This window comes from Sphaeramia orbicularis, chromosome 9, assembly GCF_902148855.1.
Source record: "Sphaeramia orbicularis chromosome 9, fSphaOr1.1, whole genome shotgun sequence".
NCBI lineage: Eukaryota > Metazoa > Chordata > Actinopteri > Kurtiformes > Apogonidae > Sphaeramia > Sphaeramia orbicularis.
Window position 1 is genome coordinate 36,400,913 of NC_043965.1, and position 19,074 is coordinate 36,419,986.

At 39.9% G+C, this 19,074-nt stretch overlaps 2 protein-coding genes and 1 non-coding gene across 3 annotated transcripts in view; 1 reads left to right on the top strand and 2 right to left on the bottom strand.

Annotated features, from left to right (window-relative positions):
* Positions 1-12,468, top strand: part of zdhhc8b (zDHHC palmitoyltransferase 8b) — an 86,927-nt gene extending 74,459 nt beyond the window's left edge. Inside the window, exons 3-11 of the mRNA XM_030142742.1 lie at positions 849-1,006; positions 2,899-3,071; positions 3,235-3,337; positions 4,365-4,456; positions 5,894-6,026; positions 6,849-6,954; positions 8,385-8,491; positions 8,895-9,967; positions 10,893-12,468. Coding sequence (XP_029998602.1) covers positions 849-1,006; positions 2,899-3,071; positions 3,235-3,337; positions 4,365-4,456; positions 5,894-6,026; positions 6,849-6,954; positions 8,385-8,491; positions 8,895-9,967; positions 10,893-11,025 — 2,078 coding nt within the window. The 3' untranslated portion in view covers positions 11,026-12,468. The remainder of the gene's footprint in view (positions 1-848; positions 1,007-2,898; positions 3,072-3,234; positions 3,338-4,364; positions 4,457-5,893; positions 6,027-6,848; positions 6,955-8,384; positions 8,492-8,894; positions 9,968-10,892) is intronic.
* A 1,275-nt stretch (positions 12,469-13,743) lies between these two features.
* On the bottom strand, positions 13,744-18,192 carry ranbp1 (RAN binding protein 1). Its single transcript, XM_030142751.1, has 6 exons — positions 18,076-18,192; positions 16,435-16,568; positions 16,035-16,192; positions 15,709-15,837; positions 15,496-15,564; positions 13,744-14,937 (listed from the first exon to the last, which is right to left on the bottom strand). Exons 1-6 carry the CDS (start codon positions 18,088-18,090, stop codon positions 14,813-14,815), a joined length of 630 nt encoding a protein of 209 aa, XP_029998611.1. The 5' UTR covers positions 18,091-18,192; the 3' UTR covers positions 13,744-14,812.
* LOC115426504 (small nucleolar RNA SNORA77) lies at positions 15,064-15,192 on the bottom strand. The gene has a single exon (XR_003936352.1). It is a non-coding gene; the product is annotated as a small nucleolar RNA SNORA77 (small nucleolar RNA).
* Positions 18,193-19,074: the final 882 nt, after the last annotated feature.

Consider the following 19,074-nt stretch of genomic DNA (forward strand, 5'->3'; position numbering starts at 1 on the left):
AAGCTGTCAGAGGAGATGTAAGCATAACTGCTGTTTGTGTGTGCTGGTTTGGCACACAGTTTACCTTTAAAATCTATTTGAGGAGACTTGACTGGCTGTTTATTTCTGCAGCTCAACCATTTGTTTCTCTCTTGTTTTCTCTGGTCCCTCTCTCTTTGCTTTTCTCTGTGTTTATGACTTCAGCTATGTGGATCCTCCCTGCAGTTATTATTGTACAATGAAATTATTTTCTCAGGTTTGAGCTCTGTGTGGACTGTCTGTCTGAGCTTGGCCTTTGAAGAGATGAGAGACATTTGATTTTCCACAGCAGCTCCAAAGCGAAAAGCTCTCAGTCGTAGAGAAGTGGTACAGTGTGTAAAGCTTCCCATTAGCAGTTTGAGTGACTGCAGAGTCGCACCAAGGACACTTAGCCTGTCACTAGTGCTCTCATACTGTAGTTTATGGTTTATGTTAAATGTTTAGGTCAGGGGGAACAAAGGTTTAGCTCTTCATGGGTTAGAGTTCATCTTGTGGGAAAATAAACCGATGCACTCCTATTATACAGTCACTGTGTTTTCAATAATCAGATTTAATGCTTTAAGCAGACTGAATAGGTCACGTCCATACAACAGCTCATTTCTCTGAGCACTTGCTCTCTGGCCAGACAGCTAACAGCAGGGGGGAGCTTTATTTAAGGTTCTCCCCTGTTGCTCACGTCAAATGGCATCGTAAATCAGCATTGTGCTATTTTTCTGTTTCTGTATCGGAGTGTCTGTGAATGTGTTTTTGTGGCTTATTTTCTCACATTCCGCCATATGCTTCTGAGCTGTGTTGATGTATTTGTCTACATGAATCTGTTTGTCTCACAGCGGACGAGGACGAGGACAAGGACGATGATTTCCGAGCGCCTCTCTACAAGAATGTGGAGATCAAGGGCATTCAAGTCCGGATGAAGTGGTGTGCCACCTGTCATTTCTACAGGCCGCCTCGCTGCTCGCACTGCAGCGTTTGTGACAACTGTGTAGAGGTGTGTATGTCAACAGAAGTGTGCACACAGAAATACACTATTACACATGTAGAAAAAAATGTGTTACTGGAGTTATTTATGAAGCCTGAATCCATTCAGGATTAAAATCTGGGACAAATGTTGAATAAATATGTAAATATCTCTAAATATTTCTGTTTTTATGGCCCAAACCCCCCCTCCAAAAAAACATTAAAGCTGGCATCATATGAAGTACTGGCTACAACAAGAAAGAATATTGTAATGTGTATTAGCTTTTAAAAACCACTGAGCCATTAATATTGAATATACAATTGCACATACACTTCAGAACATACAGTGATGTGAAAAAGTCTTAGGCCACCTATGCAGGGATGAAATGAATAAACATATTTGTTTCTCATTCTCTTTTCTTCAGATACAACAGAAATACAGGAAATATGTGCACAGCCTTAAAAGACACAGAAAACTGAACTAAAGGGGTTCTAAAGGTTAAAGTCACTATTTAGCAGGACCCCTGACCCCATGACAAGAAGCAGCACAATTAGAAACATCTATGTGTTGAATGAAAGCTGGGATAAAACATCAGAGAATTGATGCAATAAATCTCGTATTGTCGGAACAAAAGGGTTAAAGACATGTTCAGTGCAAAGGGAGCTCACACTAAATAAAAACACTTTAGTTTATAGACACTGTTTTTTCCAGAAACTTTTGTTTTTACTGCTGTACATCCTTCCCATATATCCAGATTGGACCTAAATACAGAGTCTTAATGATGCATATGTGCGATCATTATAACTTTACTAAACCAACAAACCTAATGGTGGCCTTGCACAGCACTATAGATGTGAGGGTTACACAGTTTGTTGTTAAATATAAAAAGTAGGGCTGTCAAAATTAATGTGTTAACGCAGATTAATCTATCATCATGATTAATCTGATTAAAATTTTTAACACAATTAGCCCATCTCCAGTGCAGAATGACTCTGAACATCTCTGCTAACACCTTTGGGTCAGTTTGTCCAAGTAGAGTTAGCGTCGTGCATGTGCAAATTGGCAGTTAATCTGGTAGTGACAGGCAGCAGAACCAACCCATAAAGATGGAAGACACAAAACAGCACGTCGGCCCTCTGGATGGAAATATGAGGACAAAAAAAAGACCAATGTGGAACAGTTGTCTCAAGTTATTTTGTTGAAACTGTTGAAGGTGTTTAATAAACATGTTAAGTGCATATATATTCCCTTCTTTCTTAAGTCTGTTTGCTCATGCAAAGTGAAATGTGATTAATATAGATTAAAAATGAATGATATTTAATTGTGTCCATCCATCCATCCATCCAAATACAAGCATTAGCATTCTGATTTTTATGAATATGTAGATCATAGAGACAGACCATTTTACCAACTATTGATAATGTCAAATGTTGGGGCTGATAATCTCAGGTTTCAAAACTTTTAATGCAGACCTTGTTGGAAAGTAATAGCTTGGCAGATAAAAATTGCACCCATCTTTATGTTCAGATTCATATTTAATTATGAGTGAGTCAAACTGAATCCATCATTACTACAGTTTACCAACTTCTGGTAAAGTGAAATAGAGTTTCAGATATATATAATGCACTTTTATTGGGGGGGGGGTTGATATTGGCATATTAATCAGATTTTCATTTACTATATCGGCCCTAAAAAAATACACTATCACTGGACCTCGAGTGGATTGTCACACCTTATGCAACTACCAGAGAGGTCAAATGTCACGCTGGTTCATGACAGTATTTGACATTTGATTTTATTTCAGGTCTTTTCTTGTTACTTTCAAGATGAATTAAAAACTCAAAGTAACACCGTTTTAATGTTTAATTTTTCAGTCTCATTAATAACATGAAGTGATTTGTTCCATTTCCTTCCTTCTCCAGGACTTTGACCATCACTGTCCCTGGGTGAACAACTGTATTGGACGGAGGAACTACCGCTACTTCTTCCTGTTCTTGCTGTCACTGAGCATTCACATGGTTGGAGTTTTCACCTTTGGCCTCATCTTCGTCCTCCACCACCGAGAGAGACTTGGTGCATTACACACCACTGTCACGTATCCTTTCACTGCACACAACACAACTGCAAACACTTCTTTTTTTCTTATTTAAATTCATCACATTAGGATGTTTTTATCTTGTTTTTAATATGTATCCAGTACTTGTCGCTGTGAGATTATGACCATATAATGTTGCTGCCCTTGACCTTTTTGTGCTCAGTCTGGTGGTGATGTGTATAGCAGGGCTTTTCTTTATTCCAGTCATGGGGCTCACAGGTTTTCATATGGTGCTTGTAGCTCGAGGTCGAACAACCAATGAACAGGTGAGTAGACACCAGACACTAGGAGCTGCTCATATGCCTATTCCTTATGGAAACACAAAAAAGTGACTATTTTTTCCAAAAAAAGGGGGAAAACAGCTACATAAAACACCACAGGCTGTCACTAAGTCTAGACTACGATTTGGAGTCTTGCTTATGGATGTTTTTTAAAAAATACTTTTTCTCTATTTGCATACCCAGGAATCTGAACAAAAAAACCTGTTTATTTTCATTTCACTGCTTTAATGACATTCAATGTGCAAATTTCCACAGAGGAGAATAACATGACTTTAACCCATAAAGACCCAAACCCCTACTGGCGACAAAAACCATCTACTGATGTAAAATGTGTAATACCTGTTAATCCATTAGTCCTATCAATACATGGAAATAATTGGTGTAAAATACAGTTCATCATCTTTTCACAGTCATCAGATATGACCCGCTTGGATGTTCAGAGGCTTCATAGTTACCGTGGAAACACCGTCATCTTCTGCAATATTGATTCACCAGTAAAACCCGTGGAGTTTGATGAATGACAGTGGATGGTGACACTTGGTTCATGCTCAGTTAATATATTTGCTGAAAACTCACTTTTTCTTCACTTTTCTCTGTTTTGATATAATAACCTTTGAATGTACTCTGGCCTTTCATGAACATCTAAATTAAATATGGGAAAGTAAACATAGGAAAACACATGATTTACAGTAAAAAATGCTAAATATAGAACATAATATTTTAATAAATGGTGATGAATTGCTTCAGAAAGAAAAATTCATTTGGGAACTGACACAAAAGTAGAACTGGGTCTTTATGGGTTAAATTAGAGAAAGAAACAGGCTTACTAACGATAGCAGGCAAACACTGAAATTATTAGCATGTAATGAGATGAGAGTCTGCTAAACCCCTTTTCTGTATTCAGACTCTAGTCCACTGTGTGTGTGTGCATGTACTGTAAGTGTGTTCTTGTGTATGCGTGTGCACTCTGGCCTTGTGCCTCCTGTAAACGTGCCATGCTGTTGTTCCTCAGGTGACGGGCAAGTTTCGTGGAGGAGTAAATCCCTTCACCAAGGGTTGCTGTGGCAACGTGGAGTATGTCTTATGTAGTCCCTTGGCACCCAGGTAAGATGCTGTACTACGCTACTCTGTGTGTGTGTGTGCACAGAAGATGTATTCAGGGATTTTTCTGTCATCTCCTGTTGATTTTTAATGAACAGACCTATGCTCCTGCTTTTGCATCTTTTCTGAATTCACGCAGCACTTGAGAGAATCCATTTGTTTATGCAGATGTGTGTTCATGCATATGTATGAGCGCTAGCCTCTGATATCCATGTCATAACACCAGTGTAGCATCATCTCAACGTGGTGGGAAAACAGACTGTACAGACCGTGAGAATGGGTCTGTGCTCGTACTCTGAGGTGTGTGTGGAGGTGTATATCTAGCTCTGCCTGAAAGCCGCCAGAAACCCTGTCGGGAGGCAGATGGCTGAGAGAATCAAATCACTCCATAGGACAACAGTTAATGGCAAGCAGAGTTCAGAGCTAGTCGATGTGCTTTTTTAAGGCACACAGAACTGCTAAAGCCCTCAGCACAACTTTTACAACCTATTGGGACAGGTTTCATTGAACAAAAATCAACACTGTGACTGCTGAGAAACTGTAGCAGGTGGGGGTAAAATACTGTGGTATCAGCATCTGCTATAAGGTTTGTTACATCGCCCCTGATGGAAGGTTTTTGATTTCCTGAACCACTGACTCAAAGGATGAGTGAATCAGAGGACTGAAGTTTACAGGAATTTTTAAAACCTGTTCATCAGGAGCAACAATTATATAACATTGATTAACTCATAAAGACCCAAATAGCCATTGGCAACCAAAGCATCGACTGATCTAAACTGTTTAATACCTGTTGATCCACTAATCCTATCAATACTACAAGTATTGATATTTATGATAATAATTATAATTGGTGTGAAATACAGTTTGTCATCTTTTCATGGTCATCAGATATGACCCATTTGGACGTTCAGAGGCTCCGTAGCGAGCGTGGAAACACTGTCATCTTCTACAACATTGATTCACCAGTAAAACCCATGGGGTCTGATAAATGACAGTGGATGGACACACTTCTTTTTATGTTCACTTACTGATATCTTTGCTGAAAAAGTAACTTTTTCTTCAATTTTCTCTGTTTCTGATAAAATACCATTTGAATTTACTCTGAGCTTTAATGAACGTCTACATGATCAGTGAATTAAATGTAGGAAAATACATGATTTACATTGAAAGAATGCAAAATATTGTTGATAATAATACAATAAATGGTGATAAATCACTTAAGAAAGGTTTAATATAGAGATAAATTCATTTGGGAACTGACACAAAAGTAGCACTGAGCCTTTATGGGTTAAACTATATATTGTGCAATTCCTCCAATATCTAAAATCTCATCACATAAGTATTCCTACTGATGGACAACAGCTTAATTTAGACATATGGGAGATGAGATTTCTAACTACGATGGATGACAATAAAAACGTGTTGTCGATTCTCCTGCAGATATATGCTGGACCCCAGGAAAAAACCCCATATCAAAATTCAGCCTCCATTCATCAGACCAGACCTCTCAGACAGGCAAATCACCATCAAGGTCAGCGACAACGGCATCCATGGCACAATCATCAGCTCCAAGGTGAGCTGTTGACAATTACTGCAGAGCTTTTCCCTCTGATTTCCATGTTATGCCAGCACCTGATCAGACTACCGTATGTATGACCGCTTTAATGTCGTGTTTAGAATTTTCTCCTGATTTGTGATTGATATGTACTCCTAGTCATGTTCCCAGTTTCATATTTGTGGAGTTAGGCTCAGGGTGTTAAAGTAAAATAGGCATATGGACATGGATATGTTAACAATATAATGGATAGTTGTTACAGATGTAGAATGAAGACAATAATACTTTACTTAAAAAAAAACAAAAAAACAAAACAATGATCGGACTTAACATTTCATGTCTATGTCCTCTATACTGGCGACTTAAGATAATGGATTCCTGTAATTCCTTGAAATTTACAGGATTTAGTAACAATTTAGCATTTCACAGTGTGTTTTGGAATTGGTTAAAACTGGTAGCCCATGATCCCTTTAAGCACACCAGATTTTGTCTTTATCTGTGTAAACATATGCATCGCAAAATAGAATTTAAGTAAAGAATATAATCCTATTTCCTCTAAGAAAACCTGATATTTTATAAAGATAATATTTTCTGCTGTTCACGTTTGATTGGTGATTGGTTAGCTTTTTGCTTACTTGGAAAAATGAGGAAAAAACTCACTCATTTTTATTTAAAAAAATTATTAATCATGAAAGTATTAAGTTGTAAAATCGAACTAGTCAATTTAAAATGAAGATGTACATGTGCCAAGATCAGATTTTGTCTTTGTATGTCACTCTATCCATCCCATTCTCATGTTCTACTTGTTTTGGATGCTTTCAACTTGTTTCCTCTCTGCAGTCCAAATGCAGCTTGGATGGCCTGGATGAAAAAGAAACCCAGCCGCCGCTCCCACCCAAAGCTGACAGGTACAACCAGGTGAAAAACCAGCTGACGTCCAGTGAAGGTGAGAAACAAATGAACATGAACTCCCTTTCTCTGTCAGTCATCAATCCTGATTCACTTTCCTGCCTTTGTTGCCCCCAACAAATCTTTATAGATCACCACTGATTTAGCTCAAGTTAAGCTTGATAAATGCCCACCTCAGTGACAGACCAATGGCCTTATTTATGCCAAGCTGCAGAAAAGGCATGATTTGAAGCGTGGAGGCAAACCCTTTTTTGCTACATCAGTATCACATTTGTGGCACGATGAAGAGATTTCTGAGTGATTCACCGCAACATGAATCACCGCCTTTTCTTCAAGTGGTGTGAGGGAGTGGAGCTCTGCCAGAGGAGGGATGAGGGAGGAATATGAGCTAGAATCTGGACTATAACTAAAATGAAACCTGTAAACTGCATCTACACTGATGACAGGAAACAGGAACTATTGCGGTTGTGGTTTAAAAAAACAAGTCTCATTCAGTTGTATGGTGTTGTTTTATACAGCTGCAATCAATAGTAAGAAATGCACATAATATGTAGTGTGAACCTCCTACAGCAGGTTCTCTCCAGAGGATCTCCAGTGTCATGGTGCATTATGTCAGGGAGTGAACCATGTCTGGTCTTTCATGGACCAATGCTACCACCTGGTGGTGCTTCTGAGTACTGCAGCTGCTTGAAAGTGGATTCTCCCTTTTCTCTGCACATGTAATAAGTGTCTAGTTCTGATCTCCACCCTAAGGCCCTATCAATAAAACCTCATAAACATATTTGACATCACATTCTAACTAACTGAGAGGTTGCAAGAGCTCAAAATGGTATAACCACTGCACTTGGGACAGCGCTTCATGATGTATTGCACATTGTGACCTTGAACATGCTTTGTACTATTGTAAGTTTTGGACTTTTTATTTTACGTTTTTGTATTTTCTAAGTAGCTCAATATACTTGTGTAGCTGTACCTTTTTAACACTTCAGGGCTTCCTCTGGTAATACTGTGTTTGACATCACAGTGCTATGAACTTCCCTCAGATAAAGTTTGTGCTGCAGTACAAGCAAATGCAGTCTAGGAAATATGCATGAAATGCTTGAAGTGTCTGCACAAAAGCCTTCATGTACTGATGATTTAACAGCGGAACAGTCCTAAATGCTCAAAATGTGGTGAGAATGCACCCAGGACAGTCCATGGGTGTGGAGGTTGGGATTTAGGCCCTTGTTCTGTAAACACAGATGGCTCAAATATATCGATGATAGAAACTACTCCAAACATCAGGGAGCTTCCTCCTCAGATTGAACCAATAATGTTGCACAAAAATCCATTGTTTCTTGGATAAGATAATTATCTTTGTCACTTGTATATTTCTTTCCAATCTGATTTGAGTTACAGCTTGTATAACAGACAGTTTCATATCTTTTATTTCCGTTTTGTTAAACTAATGTTTTTCTGTGTGTGTAGAGAGCTCTCTCTCTGGTAAGACCCACCCATCCACTCCAGCCATGTACAAATACAGGCCATCCTTTGGTACCATCCCAAAAGTCCACTACCATACTGCTGGGGAGAAGGTAAGACATGCTCTATTAGGCATTATTTACAGTACAGTATCCTTGGTAGTTCATTTTATGATCATACAGTAGTAACAGCAGCTCTAAATGGACAGATTTACTGCCTGGTTAAAATCCTCACAAAAGGAATTCAGTTTTGCTCAGACCCAACATGTTTTTCTTGACACTAACACTGGAGGTCTAAAGAAGGAAGATCTGACAAGGAGATGCATTGTTGTGTTTCACAACTTAGAAAGTTTTTACAAAGAATGAATGCATATCAGCATTTGGCTTCTACCTGAGCCTGTTCAGTCATTATGTGAGACATAATTTGCTAACAATGTTTATACTGTCAATATCGTTTGTACTTTTTCCATGTGTGATGACTCAATAAATTACACTTACAATTAACTGTGCTCCGCAGATTGTCATGTCAGATGACCGTAAGAATTCTGCAATCTTAGAAGAGGGTGTCCGTGGTCATGACTACCGATCTGAGCCAAATCTGGACCTGCCTGAATACACCAACGCTCCCCTCCACCGCACCTTCCAGTCCTCTCCCCACCAGCTGGACTCTGAACCCATCAACTCCCGTTCACTCAGCCTGAAGCAGGGTCACCGGCGTCCAGAGAAGGGCCAGCTCCCAGCTCTACAGCCCCAGACAGTCACATCCACCCCCTACAAGAGTGTTTTCTCCCCCAACACTCTCTCCAACCGGAATGGTAGTCTGTCCTATGACAGCCTGCTCAATCCCAGCATTTCTCCAGCCACTGCCAGTGAGTGCATGGCCCACCGTGGGCTGCCGTCCATGGGCTTCCACTCACCCTACCTGCCCACCAAAATGTGCCACATCCGGGAGGCTGAAACGCAGAGGCACCAGGTTGCCCCCACCTACAGTCCAGTGATGCCACCCAGGGGAATGGGCAGGCAGTCCCCTCACCCAAGGGAAAGGGACCCGTCCCCTGTGCGCTATGACAACCTCTCCCAGACCATCATGGCTTCCATTCAGGAGCGAAAGGAGATGGAAGAAAGGGAGAAGCGTCAGATGCTTCATGGGCGCTCCCAGACCCATATCTATGCCCAGGACTGTGGTGTGTTTGATGGTTCAGGGGGCTATGGGCTGCCCTCCAACACTTGCTACCCAGATGGGCCTCGTGGCCCAGGATCCAGGGGCCCGACACCCCCAGCCTATGGAGGCTCTAGGGACAACCTGATGGGGGTCGGGGTGGTCAGCTACGGCCAGAGAACCCCGGTGTTACGCCACACTGGGTCCACCTTGGGCCGTGCCCCTAGGACTTCATCCACCTCCCTGCACACAGACCACAGTAGCACCAACAGCAACCAGAGCAGGGCTACTGGTCATGAGGGCTCATACCGTTCCCCGGCCCACCAGCCCCACTCCCCTGCCATGCCCCGATCCCCCACCTATTCCCACCAGAAACTCTCCTACATTAGTGCCCATGAGAGGACAGACTCCCCTCGCCTGGGGGGCCCAAGGTATGAATCCTAACCACCAATGTGGAACTGCATGCATTGTACTGAGCCGAGGGGGACGGGTGGGAGTTGAATGCATTCCCAGTGGAAGCCCCACTCCTTCTGGCTGCACGCATTCAGCAATTTCTGGCCAGTGTACCTCAGTCTAGTATTAACTGAGGATATGTGTAGCATTTGTATCGTAAATGTTCGTCCAGATGTTACAACCCATTAATTATATATAAATGGTATCTAAGTTCTCACTGTTTGGAATGAATTCTGTTGTTCAGTTGTTTTCAAAGATTTGCCTTTCTAGTTCAATAATCATTTTCTGTCTTTGTGCATGTACATCAGAATAAAACTGTATAACTCCACTCATTTCTTTTTCTTTTGCATGCTTTTCATCCACCTAACATTTCTAAGCCCTTTCACTAACAAGTGCACTTTAAAGGTTCAGTGTGTAAGATATAGGGAGATCTAAGTACATGTTCTCGTAAGTGTGTAATTACTTAAGTATGAAATGTCTTTTTTATTACCTTCAAATGAACAAATTGTGTACACTTGGTTCTGCCATCATGTTTCTACCATCATTCAGCACTGACTTAACTTTTCTTCTTCCAGTATTTTGTAGTGGTTGGCATCTGGTGTCGAAGTGCATCACCATTCTTAAAAACTAGCCATTTAAAAGACTAGACAGAACAAACCAAACACTGCTTTTCACATTTTACCATCCACCATAGGGGAGGGTGAGGCAAGGGGTGTAACTGGTTCCAATCTGCTCACTGCTACATACTGAACCTTTATTTACCCATATGTCTTTTCCATCCTGCTCCAGACAACTCATCTGCATGCAGCCAAAACCCTTCCTGTCTATTTGGCCAAACTGAACATAATAATCATGTTACAAATCTGTGTTGAATCAGTTTCTCTGTTTTCTCTTTCCATTCAGAGAGACCATGATAGTTAACGGGCAGATGGACTGCCACCCCAGTGCCCACGGTGCCCCCCTCAGCCCCAGTCGCCACAGTAACGTCAAAAAGATGACAGGCGTAGGAGGCACCACCTATGAGATATCAGTGTGAGGACGGATACCGCATCCGCATCCAATGACAACCACCACTCTGCTACAAAGAGATTCTCTCTGTTATTTTTGTGAAGTCTAGATAACGACCAGTCAGGGGCATGTAGCACTTCCTGCTCGCAGGATTTGTCTGCTCTTGTGTGAGTCTGTCAAGCAAAGTACCCATGTGTGTTTGTACCGGAGGGGCTGTCAGTTTACACCGCCGCAGGCTGTAAATGTGGGGAGTGTTGTCGTTATCATTTTGTGGTTCATCTTGGTTGTAAGAGTGAACAGTTCCACAGATCCCCACTGTCATTACTGTCATCTCTCAGCTGTGGTTACGAAGCATATGTTGTTCCAAATGTCACACATAAACTTTACTCCAGCAGGCACTGAAGGTTAAACTAAACACACCACACATAATGTAAACACTGACGTCCTCTTAAAGGTCTGCTGTGAGAAGTCCTTTCCAAATCAATTGACCTCAAGAAGTCAAGGTGCTTCACATTAACCTGCACTGTTTATGTCATCTCCAGCATAAGTGATGGAGGATGACGCTTAGTTCACACCGACTGCAAGTGAAGGCAACACAAGACAGAGAAGCTAGAAAAGCAGTTATTCAGAGGGAAGACCATCTTAACATATCTGCTGGTTGCATTCCTAATTCAGTGAGAAAGATTTGCAATTAACGTTGATTTAACGTTGTAATTTACATTTTCTCAGGAGTGGCTGCAACCAGCAGAGGTGCTATAAATTCATACATTGTGAATGTCTCCTTTGTCTCAGTTGAGTACAGTACATTTTTCGGGCTTATCAGTTTTGCTCAACCCCCTTTATTCTCTTCATAAAGATGCAGTACAATGTTACTTTCTTTTTGTTCTATTATGAGTGAAATTCAGTTTCAGATGGGTGATTAAGACATGACAGAAGCACTGAGCAGATACATTTACATTCTGGAAGATCAGAATACCTCATCCCAGTGCTTCTCAGACTGTAGTCCAGCCTTGCGCAACCAAACTTTTTTGTTGTAGTTTGTTTGGTCTAAAAAAAAATAAAAGTGGTTTAGTATGTAAGTTATGTTTGAGTCTATTTGTAATATAATCATAGGATTGGAGGTTTGTGAAGAAACAAGCCATTGTAAGTGGTTAACTGTAACAAGAATAACTGATCACCCATTTATTTTGTAGTTTTGTTTTTTTTTTAAGTCAGTTTGTTTGCTTTTTATATACCCAGCCTTTCAAAAACTGTGTTTGATACATCTTTTTATACAGATATTTAAGCCTGGAATGGATGTTTTGAGTGGAGTTTTTTGTTCATAAATTATATTGAATTCAGTAATGAAATGACATCACGAACAATGGATAAAACCATAAGTAAAAAAGAAAAAAAAGTTGTACCTTGCAGTGTAAAAAAAAAAGTACAATGTTATGTAATTATGAAATATGCGATACAGAGGAAGTGAAATCGTCAAGGCACAATATATTTTGTAATTGGAGTCATATGGTTCACATTTAAACCCAAAATGATTGCCATTTGGCAATGAAAGCCAAAACCCATAATGATTTGGCTTTTTAGTTAAGGATGTCATGAGGTTTTTGTGCCAAAAGTAGATACACACTCCGTATGAACACAACAAACAGGTGACATCCAGATTTTGGTGACTTCCTTCAACAGCTGTCTGGTACAGCCCAGTATTACATGCCGCTTGGAGTTAAAATGTAACTTTTTGTCAATTGAAGTAACTTTTATTACTTTTGAGTTCACTGTTACCAACTGAACATGGCAGAACTAACATGGATATGAAGAAGTGGTGAATTCGGTCCAGTTAGACTTGCATTAAGAATAAACCATTGTTGCCTTTTAAGAAGAAAAGTTGTTTTACACAGAATGAAACGTAACCAGTAGAGACAGTAGAATCAGGGAGTGACATCAGTGAGCGGGCAAAGGGGCTCAGAGTGTGTAATGTTTTGGGAGAAAGGACAACAAACAAGGTAATAATGTAAAAATGCATTAGTTTTTTTTTGTTTGTTTTTAAAACTTGCCATGAAATTCCTTTCTCTGGAAATCTGGAGTGTAAAGGCAGGTGGCTGTGGCAGTCTGGTGAAAGTGGACATCTTTTGGCCTTAACATAGTCTCTGTTAAGGTCTCACCCAACTGCCTTACCATGAATACAAGTGTCAAGGAACAGGAGAAAGGTTTCTTGTTAAGTTTGTGGTATACAGGGCTACTTTTTTCATCACCTCCGAGTGCTCGTGAACCACCTAATGGAGCATCATTAAATACTTGACACAGTTACCTGCTGAGATACTTTTCAGTCAAAATTACCTAAAAACCTGGTGTATTAAGACCTACAGACCCTGTTTGACCACATTGAACACTATCGATGTCATTCCCCCTTAAGATTACTGCCATTAGTCTGTTCTTTTTGGGATGGACATCACTGCAGGTCAGGGACCATTCCTGACATTCAGTAATGAACCTCTTAATATTAGCCACAAACTGGTTTTGTTTTCTGAAACTAATAGAAAGTTCAATATGTATTAAATATAGAATATACTATAAATGTACATGCGTTCCTATTTTTGTGAAGAGGAAATATTTCCCAATGACTGAACAGAGTAAATAAAGTTTCCAACTCTTTGAGTGAATGAGATTCTTTTCAGTTAAAGACAATGTTCATTTAAGTTGTGTACAGGTAAATTGATGGGCTTTTTTTTTTTTTAAGATTAATGCAAACATCTGGTCTTTGACAGCTTTTATTCGAAGGTGGAAGAAACATTTCAAATCATTTGAGTACAAATGAAAAGCAACATTTCATCCATATACATGTATTTACAGATGCACTGGCACTTAGATGCACTTTAGAGGCAAGGTTAAGAACTCAATTAGTGGAAAGGAGACGATGGTGAGCACACAGATCAGATAGGGCACACTCCATTACATATACTCAACATGCTTTAAGTCTGGGAATGTTATGATTCAACAAATACAAACTTTTCCTGATGAGGAAATTAAGTCAGAGTAGCTGCACCAAACTCTGATGAACCGTTGACTTTGGACTTGATGATTTTCAGATTTAAAAAAAAAAAAAGAAAGAAAAAAAAAATGCTTCACTAAGTGCATCTGATCCCCATCAGTCAGCTATCAGTGGACGCTGCAGTCCGCAACACACATCAGATGGCTGCTTTACTGTCTGGAGTGGATTCCTCTTCAAACCAGTTCCCAGCAGAACTGGTGAAAGAAGGAACTTAAAACTATTTCTACAAGGCAGCCACTGACAAGTCTTCATTTACTTGCTGTTTCTAACAGTGGAAGCATGGACAGTGGACAGGGTAAGAAGGCCCGCTGAGATACATCATGGGGTCTAATATTTATAATGTACCTCCATAATGCCTGGTCCCTGACCCTATACTGCTAATGAGCAGGTTACATTATTCTCTCCTGCTACAAACAAACTCTGCTTCAGAATAACAAAAACAAAACAAAAAAAATACCCCAATGTGGGAATTATCACTATCACAAGCCTCTTTTCACAGTTTGTTAAAGTAACATTGAACTGTAGATGACATCGATGGAAAGCGTGGCATTCCATGGTGCAAAGAGGGGGAAAAGGAAGGGGAGGGAAGGGCTTTTCTTAAATTCACTATATTGTTTTTTTCCCAGTGGCATCAAGGACTTGTGATCTTGAGGCAAAACAGATAATAAAAATAACTAATATGCAAGTGTCCAAATTCAGTTCATTTAGAGTCTATTGTAGAAAAAGAGGAAAAACTGATAAATTGAAGTTCAGCAAAGCAAGTTCTTGGTTCTCAATTCTTCTCCTCAGCCTTCACCTCTTTTTTCTCTTCTTTCTTCTCAGTCTCCTTTTTGTCCTTTTCCTTTACAGAGAGTTCCTCTAGTTTCTCTGCCACTTTGTTTGCGCTATCAGTGTTGCCTGTGGAAAACCACCAAGATGTGCAGTCAACCAAAAACAAGTCCGTCTTTCAACTCATCTTAACTGTCATATATGCCTTATGTGATTCCAGCTTCTCATGTAGACACTAATTTTTTCAGATCTCATCATAATGTGGCAGGACCAACTGACACCAGCCTTTCAGAAAGCCAGTGATGTGTTAGATTCTGCATCGTCATGTAGCAGACAGAAAAAGTCCCTAGCTGGAGTGAGCAGCAAAGAACAGAGTGTGTCTGCAAACTCAGCAAGTGGAAATTAAATTACATTTGAGTATCCTACGCCTGCTTCATTTTTAACAATGCAGGATACAGGGGAATTAGAGGACTGAAGATTAAAACAGACCATGTGATAGACTTAACACTATGGCTGTTTGTAATATGTAAAATAAAATTAAAGCCCTGCAGAAAAACTTTTAATGCAGATTCACCACAAGACCACATATCAGTTGTAACAAAGCCATCCTTGGCTACACTTCTAAGACAGACAAGTTCAAACATCACCTAAATAACAAAATGCTATACATGTGTAACTTATTCATACCTGTTTCCTTGAGATTTTTTCTGACCTCCTCCTTGCACTCATCAAACTTCACCTTGAATTTCTGAGCATCTGCAGAAAGAATAAAGCTTTGGGGTAAAATCACTATGCAATGGCAATGTAAAGAATTACCACATGACAGATGGTTACCTGATCAATGATTCTTGCCACATGTTTGCTAGTTTGTTTTTAGAAATTTAATACAGGATTACTTACTTTCTGCATTTAAAAAGCGTATAGCCAGTAGTTCAGGTTTGGGGCATTCATCAGCATAATCTGCTAGTGTGTTCCACACCCAGGCTCTGTCGCTGCCAGCATTGGGCTTGAGCTCCATCAAAGGTACAACTGTGGTGGATGAAGTTAACAAACAAAGGTGTACATAAAGCATATACACACCACTGACAAAACACATAAGGCTTTCATATTGACAATGACACCAGTAAAGATGTATGAATCACCCTTTTCCATGTGCACTAATTTTTTCCCTTTATCATACATACTGTATTTTGACATGGACTTTGTGTTTGATGCATGCTACTCACTGTGATGATTGGCACAAATCTTCAGGGTTCGGTCTCTCCTCATAAGGAGGCGGATTGTGCCCTTCTCTTTGTGTTTCAGCAGCTTGACATCACCTGTTCCTCTCTCTTTCCACTCTGGAGGGTCGTTCTCAGAGGCAAAGCGATACAGTTTGGCCCTCCTGTAAAAATACCAGCAAACGCTTAACAAGAGACTACATAATAATAATGAATTAAATTTATATAGTGCTTTTCTACAAACGCATACTCAAAGCGTGTACAGAGGATCCATTATTCATTCACTCTCACATTCACACTGTGGTGGTGATACACAGAAAGTATTAAATTCTAAAAACATATTAAGCCATAAAATGTGTGACATGGGTTGTTCAAATGATCAAAAAAATTTATTAGATCAACTTACATTTTGAAGAGTTCCTCTTCATCCTCTTCTAATGTTTTCACATCCTGCTCAGGAAGGGACACAATTGGCTCAAAGTGGGGATCATGATTTGAGTCCTCTGCATTATCTGCAGTAGTGTCATGGTCATCCTGGTCCTGAAAATAATACAATTCAGTAAAAACAAATGAGAAAACTGAACTTAAAGCAAATAATGTGACTTGTAACTCTAGAGTGTAACACAGAGTGTAGTATGAGTTAAATCATTGTGATTCTTTAAAACACCAGAACAAAGTGAGTACTGACAACTGACCCACAGGCCATGAATGCTTCAATAGAGGGATTTGAGAGCTCATTGGTTAACTATTGCTTTTGTAAGGGGAACTGGCTAAGCCTTTTGTAAATGGATGTTGCTGAGCAAAGCATCTTTACTGTCATTTAGAGATACGAGTCCTCACACTAACGTGTATAAGATAATGTGCACCTAAGACAAGCTAAAGGAACAAACTTCTCTCAAATATGCAGAGTTAAAATCCTTACACGAAAAAACGACATGTCGGTTCAGTGTCTTTGCGACAGTCTTTCCCATGTGAACAGTCATTACGCTGATATGAAACAAATGCAGGCGGGAGAATTTTCTTTCCTCTGACTAGAAAACTCCGAGCTTTGCTAGTTAGCGTCACAGCAACCTCGCTGTCTTACAATGTAATGATGAAGTCTCAGACTTAGCTTGAAGAGGCAAGTTATGCGTCAAAGACTACACATTAATGTAGGATATTCAGTAAGGTCACCGGCGTCAATATGAAATAAACATAATAGATGTTTGCTCTGGGTAATATTATTGTTTACTTCGGTAACCGTGGCAGATACTTTTTCCAAGTTACATTTTCTGAGAACTCACTGAAGTTATGCTAGTCAACTAGGCCTTTAACTAGCAGGCTAACACGAAGCTAATGTTTCATTCTATATCCCCACGACGTGCGCGTCCAGATGTACAACTGCTTATTTACTAGCTATTAAAGTGATATGATTTTTAGGCTGACAGTCCAATTCGATTTGGCTTGCTACGATTGTTCGTCCTGGATCTTAACCCGGAATCAGAGACTGCGGAATCCTGCTACAAAAGCTACAATTAGCCAACTAATGTTAGCAACTGGCAGACAAAGGCAAGAAGAAATCCTGCTACATTCATTTACCGTGAAGGATACATAACATGAAGCTGATAGTAAACAACCCTGTCCACATGACTGACAACCCAGTTTACTGTATTTCTCAGCAGTGTTGTACTAACTCTTATCACAGCCGGCAAATGGAAAAGAGTGCATGCTAACATGCTGACTGCTGCTCACTTCAGACTACTTCTGAGGTCGCCAACATTACCTTCAGAGACACGCGGGAGAGTATAAAGTCACCAACTTTAACACAGTAGCTTTCCAACTTGCCTGTCAGACACTTTCTAACATCTTCTAACACCCCGCCGTCCAAAAAACAAACCAGTTAGCTTTAGTAGCATCACGAAGCAGAGCATTATTGTCGGCATTTTTGGCTCGCAGCTCCCCCTACAAACTTTGACGAATTATGACATCTAAGACATCACGTTTGGCAATAAATTCCAAATCGAAAGCAAAGATAATGCGGTAGAGTGTCTAATATGTGCGAGCTCACCTTTTGGTCTGCCATATTAATGTAGATGTTTTTAGATTATGGAAGTTGTATGATAGATTCAAATCCTAAACTGGCCACCGTTTCCCTTCAGCTACTCCACTTCCTGCTACAGCTTTCGCGCGCCGAATTTCTTACGTATGCCCGCGCCCACAGCGTGACAGCGCGCGCATCGGCTTCCCTTTGGCTACATGTTCAGGACGCTTTTTCTGACACTTTTACACTTACTTTGGTCAAATGTAGAGGCTGACACAGCATATTCTACAGTAGTTAAGGGTTCAACATGTCTGTATTACCTGTATCTTCTCAGTGTGAAGTATTTTACTCAAGAGGATGGTGTACATTTGAGATACAACTCAAGAATCTCTGTTGTATCCGGCACTGCTATTCCACTCCATCTCAGTAGCACATATTACACTTTTTACTCTGACAGTTTTACTTTTTTCGGTTTTCATCTTTTTCACATCCAGTGAAAACCCTATTTCTCCAAATATGTGAATGCTTGTGATAAACAGGAGTCAATATTTCTGACAGTTGCCACTTTAGCAAACTGTGGAGGCTGACATCACATATTCTACATTAGTTAAGGCTTTGTAGTATCTATGGATACAAAGCAAAGCAAGAAAATAATAATTTGTTATATCGTTAAATAACATACAAATAAACTGGTTAATTAGATTTCCCAATGCTACAACATTATTAGGAGGCCATTTTAAAACTATTCTGGATAATACAATGGATAAATGGCCTCTGTGTCTATCAAACAGGGCAAATACTAATCTTGCTGCATTTATGGATACATTTAATTTTGAAGACATCTGGAGAGTAAAACACCCTGACAATAAGGCATCTAACTGGAGTAATAAAACTGGGTCAAGTCCATCAAGAAATGATTTTTGGTTGATTCCAGGGGTTTTAATCCTAATAATATTGAAGTAGAAATACACCCCACCACACTTACGGATTGTTAGGCTATTTATATCAAAATTAATTTATCAATCT